The 13468-nt window shown below is 39.8% G+C and overlaps 1 protein-coding gene across 2 annotated transcripts; it reads right to left on the bottom strand.

Annotated features, from left to right (window-relative positions):
* Window positions 1-2718: 2718 nt before the first annotated feature.
* sytl3 (synaptotagmin-like 3) lies at window positions 2719-10985 on the bottom strand. 2 transcript variants are annotated; one of them, XM_023415105.2, is made up of 13 exons: window positions 9843-10985; window positions 9224-9439; window positions 7942-8009; window positions 7426-7477; window positions 7244-7310; window positions 7078-7150; window positions 6557-6684; window positions 5999-6121; window positions 5605-5774; window positions 5396-5492; window positions 5114-5284; window positions 4490-4565; window positions 2719-3210 (listed from the first exon to the last, which is right to left on the bottom strand). In XM_023415105.2, exons 1-13 carry the CDS (start codon window positions 9938-9940, stop codon window positions 3203-3205), a joined length of 1347 nt encoding a protein of 448 aa, XP_023270873.1. In that variant the 5' UTR covers window positions 9941-10985; the 3' UTR covers window positions 2719-3202. The 2 variants fall into 2 exon arrangements, with proteins under 2 accessions (XP_023270873.1, XP_023270874.1); XM_023415106.2 differs by lacking the exon at window positions 2719-3210 and having other exon boundaries at window positions 3969-4565.
* Window positions 10986-13468: the final 2483 nt, after the last annotated feature.

The following is a 13468-nucleotide window of genomic DNA, read 5'->3' as shown; positions in this document are numbered from 1 at the left end:
CATCATTGTGTATTTTATGTGTTCACAACAACCAGTTATGTAGACATCTCTGTCCACTTTGATTTTGATTTAGTTTTTATGGTTTGGGTTAGGCGCCTTAGTGTGCAATAACTATGTTTGCTCTTATTCAATGTCATCGCCATGCTGGTGACGTGGCTCTAAGGATGGTGATGTCAGCCTTGAACCTAATATCTCAACAACTATTGGATGGATGGACATGAACTTCAGTGTCACACGTTCTCGTTCCCCTCAGGATGAACTGAAAATTTCAACTTCTCCAATATGAAAAGCATTTGTGTCGTATTTATGACTTGCTGTATATTGTATTTAGTAATAATTAGCGAATGCTAACATGCTAAATAAAGGCGATAACAATAGCTACATAAAGATGTTAACATTGTGGAGCGCTCTGGTGTCCAAATGGTTACAGCCATAAAACCGCAATGTCAATGATTCGATTCTGGCCGTGGACCTTTCTTGCATGTCATACTCCTTCTCCCACCCAGTGTTTCCTGTCTTCTTCTTCACTGATGTCCATCACATAAGGGCAAACACGCCAAAAAAAAAAAGGCCTCATAAGGCTGCTGCAGACTTGTTGAGTGAGCTATTCAACATTCAGTACAACTTTCTGATAAGGCAGCATTTATTAAGGACTTGTAAGCTCTAATTAATGCTTTAATACTGAAAATCAATTTATAAAATAGCTTATTGATATTTATAACTATCGATAAATGATGGTTGTTGTAGAACCTTTTATTGATTTACCATTTACATGTAACTGACTGACTGTTCCTAATGGATTATTACAAATCGATAAACCCATTATTCTTTAATAATGGTTTAATAAAATGTACAAGTGCATACAAGATGACAGAAAGTGAGAAACACTGTCCCCTTTGTTGATGACTTACTAAGATTTATAAATGCAAACCTGATGTCTTGGAGTCTCCCTAATGAATTTGAGCGCTAGCAAAGTGCTATGCTGTAGGTGGATTTTCCCCAACCTGGCAACCAAAAAGTTGCTCAATTATGACAAAGATGACTTTAATAAAGCCATTATTAACAGCTATTAAAGCCTCTGTAAATAATGCCTTATGATGAAGGTGGTACCCACCAATCATATATCAAGTCTGGGTATCCACATACTTATGACCATGTGGTGAATTTGAGAAGATGGACGTTCCGGACCTGAGGAATCTGAATGTTAAAGTGATTCAGTTTGACAAAGAAATGAATTAAAAACACATTTCTTTACAAATGAACGTAGCCTGTGTTACTGCATGACTCAGTTTATAAAAAATACTCTCACGTGCCATGTGTAACATACACTGAATTAATCATGACCAACTGACAGTTATTGCAATAAATAAAAAATAAAATAGACGATTAAAGTTGACTTGCGGAGTCTGTCAACGGGCAGAGACGTACAGTGTCGTCACGTTCTCCTGACGATGACTTTCGTCAGAACGGGCACGCGGACGGACGCTTGTCAGTCGGGCCAGTCGTTTGCAACACCGGTTACCATGGAGACCGTGGAGAAGAGCGGGTTAACACAGAATTCCAGGTCAGTGACATCACTGTTCCTTCCACAGGAACATTTTTTTCTTCTTCTTCATGGAGCTGTGAAACCAGAGACTGAGCATGTCTTTCACACGCTGCTCGGACGGAGACAAGAAAGGCTTCATTGTACAGGAGGAAACGCTGGATGGCTCATTCACTGATATAACTCCAACCACTTCCTGTGACAGGCGGGCGTGGCTCCAAATTTCATTTATTAGAAACATGACCTAAGTGTCTTTCTCGATAATTTTATTTGCATGGATGTTTAGCTCCTTGACTCCTCTGATAGAACATCACATTAAAGAGGAAATGGAGTTGAAAGATGCCTGGAAGGCAGCAAAATAGTCTGTATTCTGAGTTTAAAACCGAACACAACACAAAAATGTAGTTGAAAGAAGATAACGGGAGTTAAGTGTTTATTAAAATATTTCTTAGCAATTATAATTTCTGCTATGAAGCACTCATAACTGGTGTATGAAAAGTTAATAAATGATTCACATATCTGTAATTATATTTAAAGGAACAGTTCAATATTCTGGGAAATAAGCTTATTCCCTTTCTTGTAGAGAATTAGATGACCTCTGATTTATTCTAACATGAAATAAAAGAAATAAATTAACAAAAAGAAAAATAATATATACATATAGGCCTGTGTTTATATTGGGCCCATAAAACTTTGGCTCCCCAATGACAACAACTTGCTGACCTCTGCTGTACAGCCTGCAGCTGGTTAGCTAAGCTTAGCATGAAGAAGAGATCAAATGAATAGGTGTACTACCCACAATGTCAAACTATTCCTTTAATAATATATGGTTATACACAATCTTACACTGTTTTATAAAACATTTGATCTATAACAGCTTATACACCTAAAATAATCATTCACAGGTAGGGTTAAATCTGTGGAGCTTGAAGGTTCATGACCAAGGATGTACATGTATTGTGAAAGGTGTTGCTTGAAGTACACAACTCTATATGAATGAATGCTGCTCCATTACTGCTGGTTGTAAATAAAAAAACTGTTTGCTATCACATTTGTTGTGTTGATTTTATAATGTGATGACATGTCAGTGTTACAGCTATTCCTGCAAGTGGCAAAAAAAAAAAAAAAAAAATCAATTTATATAAGTTAAACAAAAACTCCAGGTCCACTTATTATTGGATAGAATTTTTTATAAATAAATACTTTATTGATAAATATGAGTAAAATTTACAAATAAAATAAATAGATACATAACAATTCATGTTCCTAAAAAATACAAATCATTCATAAACTACTACAAGTGCTTCACAGTTGCAGCTGTAATTGTTGACTAATACATTGCTAATCACCTAAAATTATACCTGTTTACACATAAGTTATAGTGTGATATAAAACATTAATTAATTGTTTATTTACTGCTTATGAATGTGAAAGAGCTGAGTTACCAGAGAATTAGAGAGGAAGGAAATCTTGGATGTTACCGGGGTCTATTAGAGCCCCTCCCAGGTGTCCCTCACAGAGGCAGGAGGGGCTTTGTCCCCAAGGCTCCAGGTTCAGAGAGACATCCTAGAGACTCTGTCAAACAGCAGCTGGCGAGACGCCTGGTCTCACCCTCAGAAATGGGCGTCGTCTGGACAGGCTCTCTGCCTACTCCCAGAGTCAGACACCTAAACAACACACACACACACACAAATAGCTATATAAACACACCCTCAAGCCTTCTAAACACTTCCACTCTTTAATGCATTCTCAAGCACACACCAGAACACACATAACACACCTCTGCCGACACTGAAATGCACAGACAAAGAGACACACAAGGCCACAATGAGGTGTATTTACACTCTGACGCAGGTGCTCTGACTAGTGTTTGCATTAATGGGAAGGTGTTTGGCACCTTTGATAAGGACAGTTAGTCGATCATTGCCATGTAGCCCAGTGTTCACCTCTGGCTGTCATGCAAGTGTCCAAAAGAGACGTTCTCCTGACCTCTAGTGCTGTAGTTAAAGAACCAAGAGTTGATGCTGCAGAAACACGGCGCGAGTTTTATTCCTTTTAAACACTGTTTTCAAGTCATGTCGTGTAAAAGCATCGTTTATACTATGGATGTTTATTTATTGACTTTTTATCTGTAAAGCTCATTTTATGTTTTTTGAAAAGCGTTGAGGAGTTGAACAGCAACTCTCGAATTGTTGGTTATCACATGCAGAACATCTGTAGCACATTGAACCACATGATAGCCACACCAGAATATACGTTATAATCTCCTATATTGGTGTGTTTAGGAGTCTCTCTTAATGCAACTATTGAACACTAGAAACTACACTATACTTCTTGTTTATAAGACAAAAAATATCAGCTGTGGAATTCTTCTTGAGTGAATTCTTATTGTTTTTCATATGTAATATGACATTGGTGGGGGGTGGAAACTTTGCAACTGAAGTTTAATCAAGTTCATTTGTAAAGCCTAATATCAGATATAATGGGCCACAAGACACGGCATCAGGGGATCCAAACCCTCTCTGAAAAACACATTAAAAAGTAGTTTTTTGTGATATTTATGTTTTATTTCAGATTAAAGATTTAATGCTTCGCATGATTTGAGAAAGTAAGGGTCAAAATAAATAAATAGATAAATAAATAACAACAACAACAACAACAACAAAAAAAAGTAAGCTAAACACAAGGCTGTCGCGGTTTCTCTCTAAAAGCTGACATTATGTGATGTTTTTGTGCTTATCAACAACTGCACAGTTCTCCATTTGCAAGATTTGGTGAAAACCTGGAGATGATCAGCAACGTTTTCACCGTGTTGAAATGGAGAGAAGTTCTTAAGTTCTTAATTGAATTAAATAACAGTACAATAGGTTTATCTAATCTGGCAAACAGTCAGATGCATCTCTTTTTCTTGTAGACATTTAAGGGAGCTGAGCCGCAGGCGCTCACCCTGGCTGATGGAGCTGCGCTTGACCGGCAGTTCTCCTCTGTCCTGCTCCATAGCGCCTCCGTCTGGACTCTCAGCCTGCGTGACACACAAATTGAAGAAAGAGGAAAAATGATAAGACAACTTCCATATTAATGTTTTTAATGTTCACATTTAATGATTAATACATTACACCATGAAACCCTTTGAATAATGAATGTGAATAATTCATTATAGACAAAATATATAATCATGAAATAATCTAATATATTTCTAAAACTGCTAAAATTATTAGGGATTGAAAGAAAATTCAAAGAAAAACATCCAGCGTTATTATTTTCTTAATCTTGACTTGATGATAGCGCTGGAGGAAAGGTCAGAGGTCATAATGACACCTCATCTGGGGAACAAACTCCTGTACAGATGTTCATGGCAATCCATCCAGAAGCTGTAGAGATATCTTAATGTGGACTGGACCAACAGATGAACACTGCCATCTGTAGAGCCACGCTGCTAGCATGGCTAAAATATAATCTGATCCTACGGTTAGGCCCATTCGTATCAATATTTATTACATGGTATAATGTAAGAACTTTTAACTTTTCTCTTCATCTGTATAATAAGACAGTGTAATACTCTGGTTTTACCTTTGGACACAGTGGGTACCAGTTGAAGCACTGGGAGGCTTCACTCTCAAATCTCCAGCCATCCAGTGGAATTAGGATCTCACCGAGAAACACCTTCCTTCTCAGGGTCCCTGAATGCCACACAGAGGCCTGCAGTCTCTTTCCAAACAGCAGGTGCCGCTCTATTTGATACTGTAAAAAAAAAAAAAATTGACAGAGAAATATATATAATTTGGCCAAGTCAAATATGATACAACACCAAACTATCAGAATAGCTGAGTAAATGCATCTGTGTCTTTTTACCTTCAAAAGCTCATTATAAACCGGATCAGTCGTGTTTCTCTTCACGGCCGTCTTCATTTTGCCGCTCTTTTCCGGCAGCACATAGAGTTTGACATATCTACACACAGAGAGATAACACATACAGGATGCGGAGGTTTAGATAAAGTATCACACATTAAAATGACGTCATACTGTATGTGATTCCCCCTTGCTGTATTTATTATCCTTACGGGTGACACTTCCTCTTCTTGGCGTCTCCATAAGCGAGATTTCTGCAGCCGCCGACCGTGATCTCCAGACAGGAGGTTCTGGTGTTGTAGGCCAGAGCCAGCTCCAGCTCTCCGGCTATGTTGACGATGTCAAAGAAGCCGTACTCTGTGCTGATGCTGCTGTTACTGCCCTGAGGGAGCAAAATACAGGCTGCAGCTTAATATTTTATGTTTAAACAGAAAGAAAGACACAAAAATGACAGACTTCAATTCACTTAAAGTAGTAAAGAACGTACAGAAGAAAGGGAGTTTATATACGAGCTAGGACGCTGAAATGATCACAATCTGACATTTCAACCACAGGATGTTGCTTGGGGATTTTTTTCTCTCTCTCTCATCGTCAGCTTGTACTCACTCTCTTTCCTCCAGAATACTCAGAACTGAAGGAAGTTTCTTCTTCTGCCCCGGTGGAGGAGCCTTCCTGGTCGCTGTCTTTGTTTTTCTTGAACAGGTTTGGAAGACTTGGGACTTTGAAGAGCTGCAAAAAGAAGAGGCATCGTTTTCTTTACTGTACTTTAACACACCACAACCATGGAAGCTATCACAGGGGATTCAGGCTGATAAACAATACGAACTATGTTATCACTTTGCCAGGAGCTGTAATTTGTGGTGCAAAAAAAAAAAAAAAATCACAGACTTTGAGACTTTAAGTTGTCATTCCTTCTAACCACCAGCAGGGATCACTAAAAAGTCTTAGATTACTTTAATGGCCCTCGTGTAGAAAAGTCCACATAAACCCGGTTTAAACAAGTGTGCAGGGACAAAGAAGCAGCCTCTGTGTGTCTGTTGCTAATGGCTGGACTTATATAAGTTTTATTTCCTGTTTTGTACATGAGGCTGAAATTAATCTTCCTTCACTTGAGATGGTGAGGGGGGGAGACCCTGTGCTCTTACGGCACCGTAGCTGACTTACATGGGATGCTTTGCTGATGTCGGTGTCAGACAGGCTCTTTTGGGTGCTGTAGATGAAGTGTGACCTTTTGCGGCCGTTGTCAACTTTCAGCAGGTCTCCTCGCACATCGTTTTGAGAAGTTGAAATCTCTGTGTGGAAAAAAGAGTCACAGAAATCTCAGAAGAGAAAAAAAAAAACCCCAAGTCATGCATGTCATTGCATTATCAAAAACAACTTCTGCTGATGCTAGCACTTTTATGAGGTAAGACGTTAAAGGGGTTTTTTAGGGTTTTTTATGAGATAAGAGGGTTTTTATTTATTTATTTATTGCCTCATGTTATTTTCAGGCAAGTTTCCTTTGTGGTCACTACTTTGCATGTATTCAGCTCATTGAGAGAGATCAGATTGTGATAATGATATAATCCAGAGGAAGTGATATTACTCACACATGTTCACACTGCTTGTCGTGTTAAATGTTGCACTACTTAGAAAATAATTCCTCTTAAATGTTGACCACTACTGACTGTTTCCTGACAACTTACTTTTGATGTGACTCGTGAATGAAACCATTAGATCCTCCATTGATTTGGTAAAAGGTTTCGTGTTTTTCAAATCCTGCAGAACAAAACACAAAATCATTTAAACTCACTTCTATACATTTTTACACTTTTACCATAAAATAATGCTGGAATTATGTCGGCACTTTACCCCAGATCTGCTCAGAAACTGATGATCCAAATGGGGCGGAGGAGTCGGTGGCACAACTGATATGTGACTGTGAAAATATAAGGACAAAAGCATTTTACTTTATGGTTCATCTTCAAGTATTGAATTTAATGAATCAGATCAGCTCCACACACTTGATATCAACACGTAAAGATGCATCATACCTCAGCACATTGCAGGTCTTTAATAGCTTCTCCCCAACTGTTTCATATTTGTCTGTAAAGAAGAGAAATCAAATGAATGACACATGGAAGTACATGTGTGAAAGCCACATGAGCAGGGTGGAGTCCAGTGTGTCAGGATGATTGATATCACCATGGGTAAGTTGACGACAAGAGCAGATATCTTTGTGTGTGTGTGTGTGTGTGTGTGGGTGTATATAAATATTATGTGGCCAAATATTTAAATGTAAAAACATTTAAATATCCTTATTGGTCACAGACCTCCACACATATGATTAAATATTGCCACTGTGTGTCTGATACTTTACCACAGAGTAAAATGGTCACAGTGAATAATTCAGTAACTTAAACAAACATAACTTGGATCATCCATATTTTATTATTCAATGTTTTTTTTATAACTGGATAATATCAAGGGAATATTAATAATAAATAACAGTCAATATAAACAAAACAAGTCAATTGTGAATACATGCAGTGCACGTGTTATAAACACACCTGTGGTGACCGGAAATTTCCTTGCCTTCTCCTCTAAGAACCACTCCCCAGACCTGATCTTCACCTCCCTGTGAAGAGGAGAGACACTGTGCTGAGCAGACAGGAATGACTAGATAATCACATCGTCACAATGCATATCCTTCTTCAGTTGACAGTTGACAGAAATGATCTTTCTCACACTTCAGAGAGTAGTTAAGTCAGAGTAAATCCAGAGGCTTAAAGTGTCGCTGGTAGTAACTGTTAACCTTGTCGATTGCCACAGACCACAAACTGTAGCACTAAAATAGATAGCGAGCACTGATCATGACCTGACCACATCTTCGTCCACATAATCTCTTCTTGAGAACCCATTTTGACTTAAGTTTTATTTCCTATTAAAGATATCTTAAGTCTTATTTGAGAGGGGTAACTCGTGTATTATGTATATGAAACCTGCACTAACTGATTTTTGGCAAATCGTGTGCATGTTGTAAACACAACATTGACATGTCATCACCTTTTTTGTGTTGACATGATGAATTTGTAAGGAAACAGCTGTATATTTCCATATCCAGCAGTTACAGAAAGACATTAGTTTTCATTTGGAGTCATGTTTCTGGACTTTTGATGATGAATGTAAGTTTAACTCTGTTTTTGGTCTCCACCAACTCCTGAAAGAAATGCCAGACGCTCCACTCGTCACTAACTGTGTCTGTTTGCTGCTTGGCGCTGAGCAGACACAGGGGGTTTTGAGAGCTTTTTCACTAGAAACATACGCATACATACAACATAATATGTGCAGATCACAGTTTCCCAAAGCCAAAGTCAAGTCCTCAAATTTTAAAGCTGGAGCCAAAGATTTTTTTTTCCAGATCAGCTTGATCAATTGTTGCAGCTCTGGGTGAACCTGAACCAAAACAGTGGCGCTGCAGATTCCTGCCCTTTCACATTGTTTTAAATTTGTCATTTAATATTTTGTTATGATAGAAAAAAAAATTCATGCAAAGCAGCTTTAAAAAAGTTTTTTTTTAAGTAAAAATGTAAAATTTAAAGGGGCAAATCAAGAGTTGACAGAAATGATCTCATTCAAATTTTCAAAGAGAAAGAAATCCAGAAACCGATCTTCAAGAGTGAGAAGCAACAGTTACAGTACAGGAAGTTGTTGGTAGTAACTGTCGCCCACATCTCTCGCTCCTCAGACACATACACTCTACAGTCATTTTGTGCTTTGACCGGAGCACCACTGACTCAAACCCTTCAGCTATCTTTGCATTAAGCAGGTGGTTTAGCATCTTTCCTGTACCTGTAGGCGTGGCAGACCGTGCACTTCCAGTCAGCTGTTCCCACACCTACTCGGCACCTGCTGCAGATCCGGTGGCTGCAGCCGCGGCAGACTGCGCCCGAGTTCCAGAACTTTCCCAGAGGCCTCTGGCAGCGGGCGCAGGTCCGCTCGCCGTACTGCCGGGAGTAACTCTTGGCACCTCTCCTTCGAAGCTCCTGGAGCTCGAACTTCATCCTCCTGAGAAGAGACAAGGGGCACCTTTAGTCTTACAAAGAAAAACTTCTCCTCCGTCACTACTGGCGTGTGAAGCTCAAACTATACTTAGGCTGTACCACAAATAGAATATACTGCAGCCCACAGAAGCAACTAAACTAGTTTAGTTTTTTAACTTTTGCAAGTCAGCAGACTTATTTAAATGTTCTTCACACAGCTAAAAATATTAGACACCAAACTAACATAGGTTTCGGTTACAGGAAAAAGCATATTTTTCTGGCAATATGACCACCTCTAGTTTACATTGTCTGCTGCTTTGTTAGGATCACTGAGGGCAGGTAGTTCAGCCTCCTCTCAGCATCATTGAGAGGGATTCCCAGAAGTAAATTTGTCACAGCACATATGAAAGTGATGTAAAATGACTCACCTGATCCTGTCCTCCTCGATGATACGCAGCTGCTTGTCTCTCCGAAGAACCTCCAGCACTCTTTCTCTCTCCAGAGCTTGAAGTAAATTTAAATCCATCTTTTGTCTCTGATCGTGTGTTGCTTTCACTGCCTTTCTTCTCTCTGTCTGTTCTCTCTGCTTCACTGTCTCCTTTTTGTTCCTGTCTCCTCCTTCTCTCCTCCCTGAACCCTCCCCCTTACTGGACCCAGCTTCAGACCTCCTCTTCTGGTCTTCTGGCGCTGAAAGAGTGAAAGATAGAAAACATTACTCTACGTGCTGCTACAGCAAGATCCCCTCTTCTGATTGTGATGTCCTCTGAGTCTCCAGCTGCGTCAGAGCAGGATGTAGACCTCCTGAGCAGATATACATCTAGTGGTAGTGTTTCCACTTGGATGATGAAACCTCACTCTACCCCAGTAGCCCCGTAAATGTCCTCTTCTAATATATTTCTCTCTAAAGGCAAGTGAGGAGTTACAAATCTGCTACCTGATGACGCAGGAGGTTAGTCAGACAGAGCAGCACAGGATCTGGTGACACCTGAAACAAAGACACAGTTTCGTTTGAGCAATATTTTAAGCTCTGTCGCCACAGCTTTTCTCACACTACCAATATGTCGTCATCTTCCTCTCCTGTCTGTCTCTGGGTTTTTTCCTCAGTAACCAGCCCCTTCTCCTGAATCAAACACCACCACTTCCTCAGCTGCAGTAAGAGCAGTGATGCTTCACTGATGGCAGCGCTGCAAAACAAACCAAATGCCAACCCTTGCATTATTGATGGCTAACGTGTGTCTGTGTTCTAGTTTCTTTTTTCCCCCCTTTTTTTTTTTTGAAGGTCAGTAGACATATTTCTAACTAAGTCTATTCATTTATTAATAAATCTTATTCAACTGAATAGAAATGCATCGTTAGCAGAGGAAGCTCATCATTCTGTCAAAAAGAGGAGTAGAAGTCTGTTTTATAAAATGCAAATACCATACAGACTGAAATGCTTTTTATTTTATTATCAGGAATAGTTCAACAATTTGGGAAATTAGCTCAATCCAGTGGTTCCCAACCCAGGGGCCGGGGCGCGCTGGTGGTCCGCGAAGTTTGGACAATGTTGGTGACAAGATGAAATCATGAAAAAAAATTAAAATCCATAAAAGGTTTTCACATTTTAAAATGAAATGATCTTTAAAAACATTAAAAAATTATGTTGAAAAACTCTGTGATAAGCCAATGGTGGGATGCCAATGATGCTGACCACATTGTATATTTGCGCACTAGATTATTACATCCATGGCAAAAAAATGGAGCATCAAAATGGAAAGCTGGTTACAACAGGAAGAATTCAAAGGAAAGAGTAAAGATAAAGACGGTGAATACACAAGTTATCTCCCCCATCAAAAAGAAAAAGAAAAAAGTGAGCTTCTTCTGCTTTCACTTTCATCCTGAATGTTTGACTGTTATCAATGAAATAAAAAAGTGCTCTGCGAACGCATTATTTGGTCTTCGCATTATTACGATGTCGGATGTGGGCCGCCTACATTTTTGAGATTTTCAAGTTGATCATGAGTTGGAAAAGGTTGGGAACTCCAGTTACGTCTGTCATTGTCCATCAGTCTCTGTTCTCCATCCTCTGGTCTCTTGTGCATTCATGAAGCAGTTTCATGAGTTGCTGATAGACTTTGTTACCATTAGACATTAGCTTGCTTTATTTCCCTCCTGATAGCAGCCTTGATGCTAAGCACAATCTTACACACGCACATGAGAGTGATGTCGATCTTCTCATCTTACTCTTCAGGAAACAAATCAACGTATTTCCGCTAACCGTTAAACTTTTCTTTTCAGTTCTTATTCAACTTATAAGTAGATCCCATTTATAAATAGTGCACATGTTAATCTGCATCAATCATTTCCCTCCTCAGTATTAGACAAATGAAGCACTGGGAGTAGAGAGGAACTGGCCTGTTGAATAGCTGAATGCCAGCCTGTGGTGGGAGATAAGAGCCTGTTCTTGTCACTATCCACAGCTGCAAGGAGGCCGGAGAACACAATCAGCTGCAATTAGGCCTCATGGCTCACAGAGGGACACAGCTGTTATCTGTCCTCTGCTGACGTGCACCATGCCTGAGGGGATTCTTGTGAATGTCAATGAGGCGAGATGGTGCCAGAGAAAGGTTGTGATGTAAGGGGCATTTCTTCGTGCTTGTCTGGGATTTGATGCATCATTTTAATGACTCACATCCCTCAAGTCAGGTTGACAGTTTGATAGGAGGCTGATCATCATTTCAGCAATGCAAGCCCAGTCATTTCATACTTACCTCTACTATGCAAAGGACCATAATGATTCAGGCTGTCCGTGGTTTAGTGGCGAGGGTGAGTTCACATCCGAGAAGAGAATGTGGGAAACCATATCAGCCCACTACAGCAGTGACAGAAAAGGACACCTGACTGATTAAACTAGGACCCAAATATGGCATCTGAATGGCGTGTGAAAGACCAAAACCATCACTCAATGTTTCCCACCCAGAGCAGAGCTTCCTGGAAGACCTGTGTGAATGACTGCGCACCGCGGGTCAGCTGAGACCGATCACCACAGGCAGATTTAAACTAAAAACCCAAGTCATGGTCACATGCGCTCTCTCACGCACACACCACAGACTCTGACATGGAAGCTGAACCTGACAAGGTTATGCAAACCCTGCTATGAGCTGAAAGTCTCCCAGAATTCTTTGCAGGAATTTATCTGCACTGCGTTGGTTTCCATGTAGTTTTAAGCAGCGTGAAAATCTTTACAGTAACTCTGCAATTTCATGTCAGTCAAAAAGAAGCTCAGTAAAGTTAGGAAATATAAGGAAACTCACTTGTGACGAACAGTATATGCGTTTCACTTTCACTATAGAGACACCGGCTTCCAAACATTCATACAAATGCAAAAGAAAATAAGTTGCACTTGAGACACATGAATCAAACCTGAAGTTATGAATATAATCATATTTTCTTCCACATGTACAGATTTATTAATATAAATGCTCTTGTCATGTTACACAACAATGCAGAATTTCAATACACCTGATACAGCCAGCACAATGTTTGCAGGCAAGTAAGGAGAAAAGGAAATGTCCACTCATACAGTGCATTCACTTTAAAAGAAATCACAGGATTTCTCACTTCTCACACAAAAACAGAGCTGTAATTACAAAGAACATTTGCTCAACTCCCCTCATTCGTTGCTACATCTCAACCGCAATGTCTGAATAATAATGTGACAATCGAGCCCATCTTACATCAGCGCCGAAACAGAGAACAAGCTCTGGTTTGAGACATGAGAAATAGGTCACTGCAAACATAAAGAGGTGCAGAGCGAACAAACTGCAAGGGCTTACCTTCAGGCTCACTGCACCGCCGGTTTGGTCAGCCAGAGGAAGTCGCTGCTGCATTTACTGAAGAGAACATTAAGAGCTCAGTTTCCTTCCTCGTGCGTTCACACATACAGTTGCATACTGGAGACGGCTAAGAGTGCGACTGCTGATTGGTTATAACTCATGTTTTGCTCCGCTGTAAGTGTGAAGAGAGTGTGTGTTTGCAAACAAAGAATTGCAAAGAACTGAAGCCACGCAGTCAG

The sequence above is a fragment of the Seriola lalandi genome, unplaced genomic scaffold (assembly GCF_002814215.2).
Source record: "Seriola lalandi dorsalis isolate HSWRI2012SDOR001 ecotype SW California unplaced genomic scaffold, Sedor1 jcf7180002054544, whole genome shotgun sequence".
Taxonomy (NCBI): Eukaryota; Metazoa; Chordata; class Actinopteri; order Carangiformes; family Carangidae; genus Seriola; species Seriola lalandi.
This window is presented reverse-complemented; position numbering and strand designations above follow the sequence as displayed.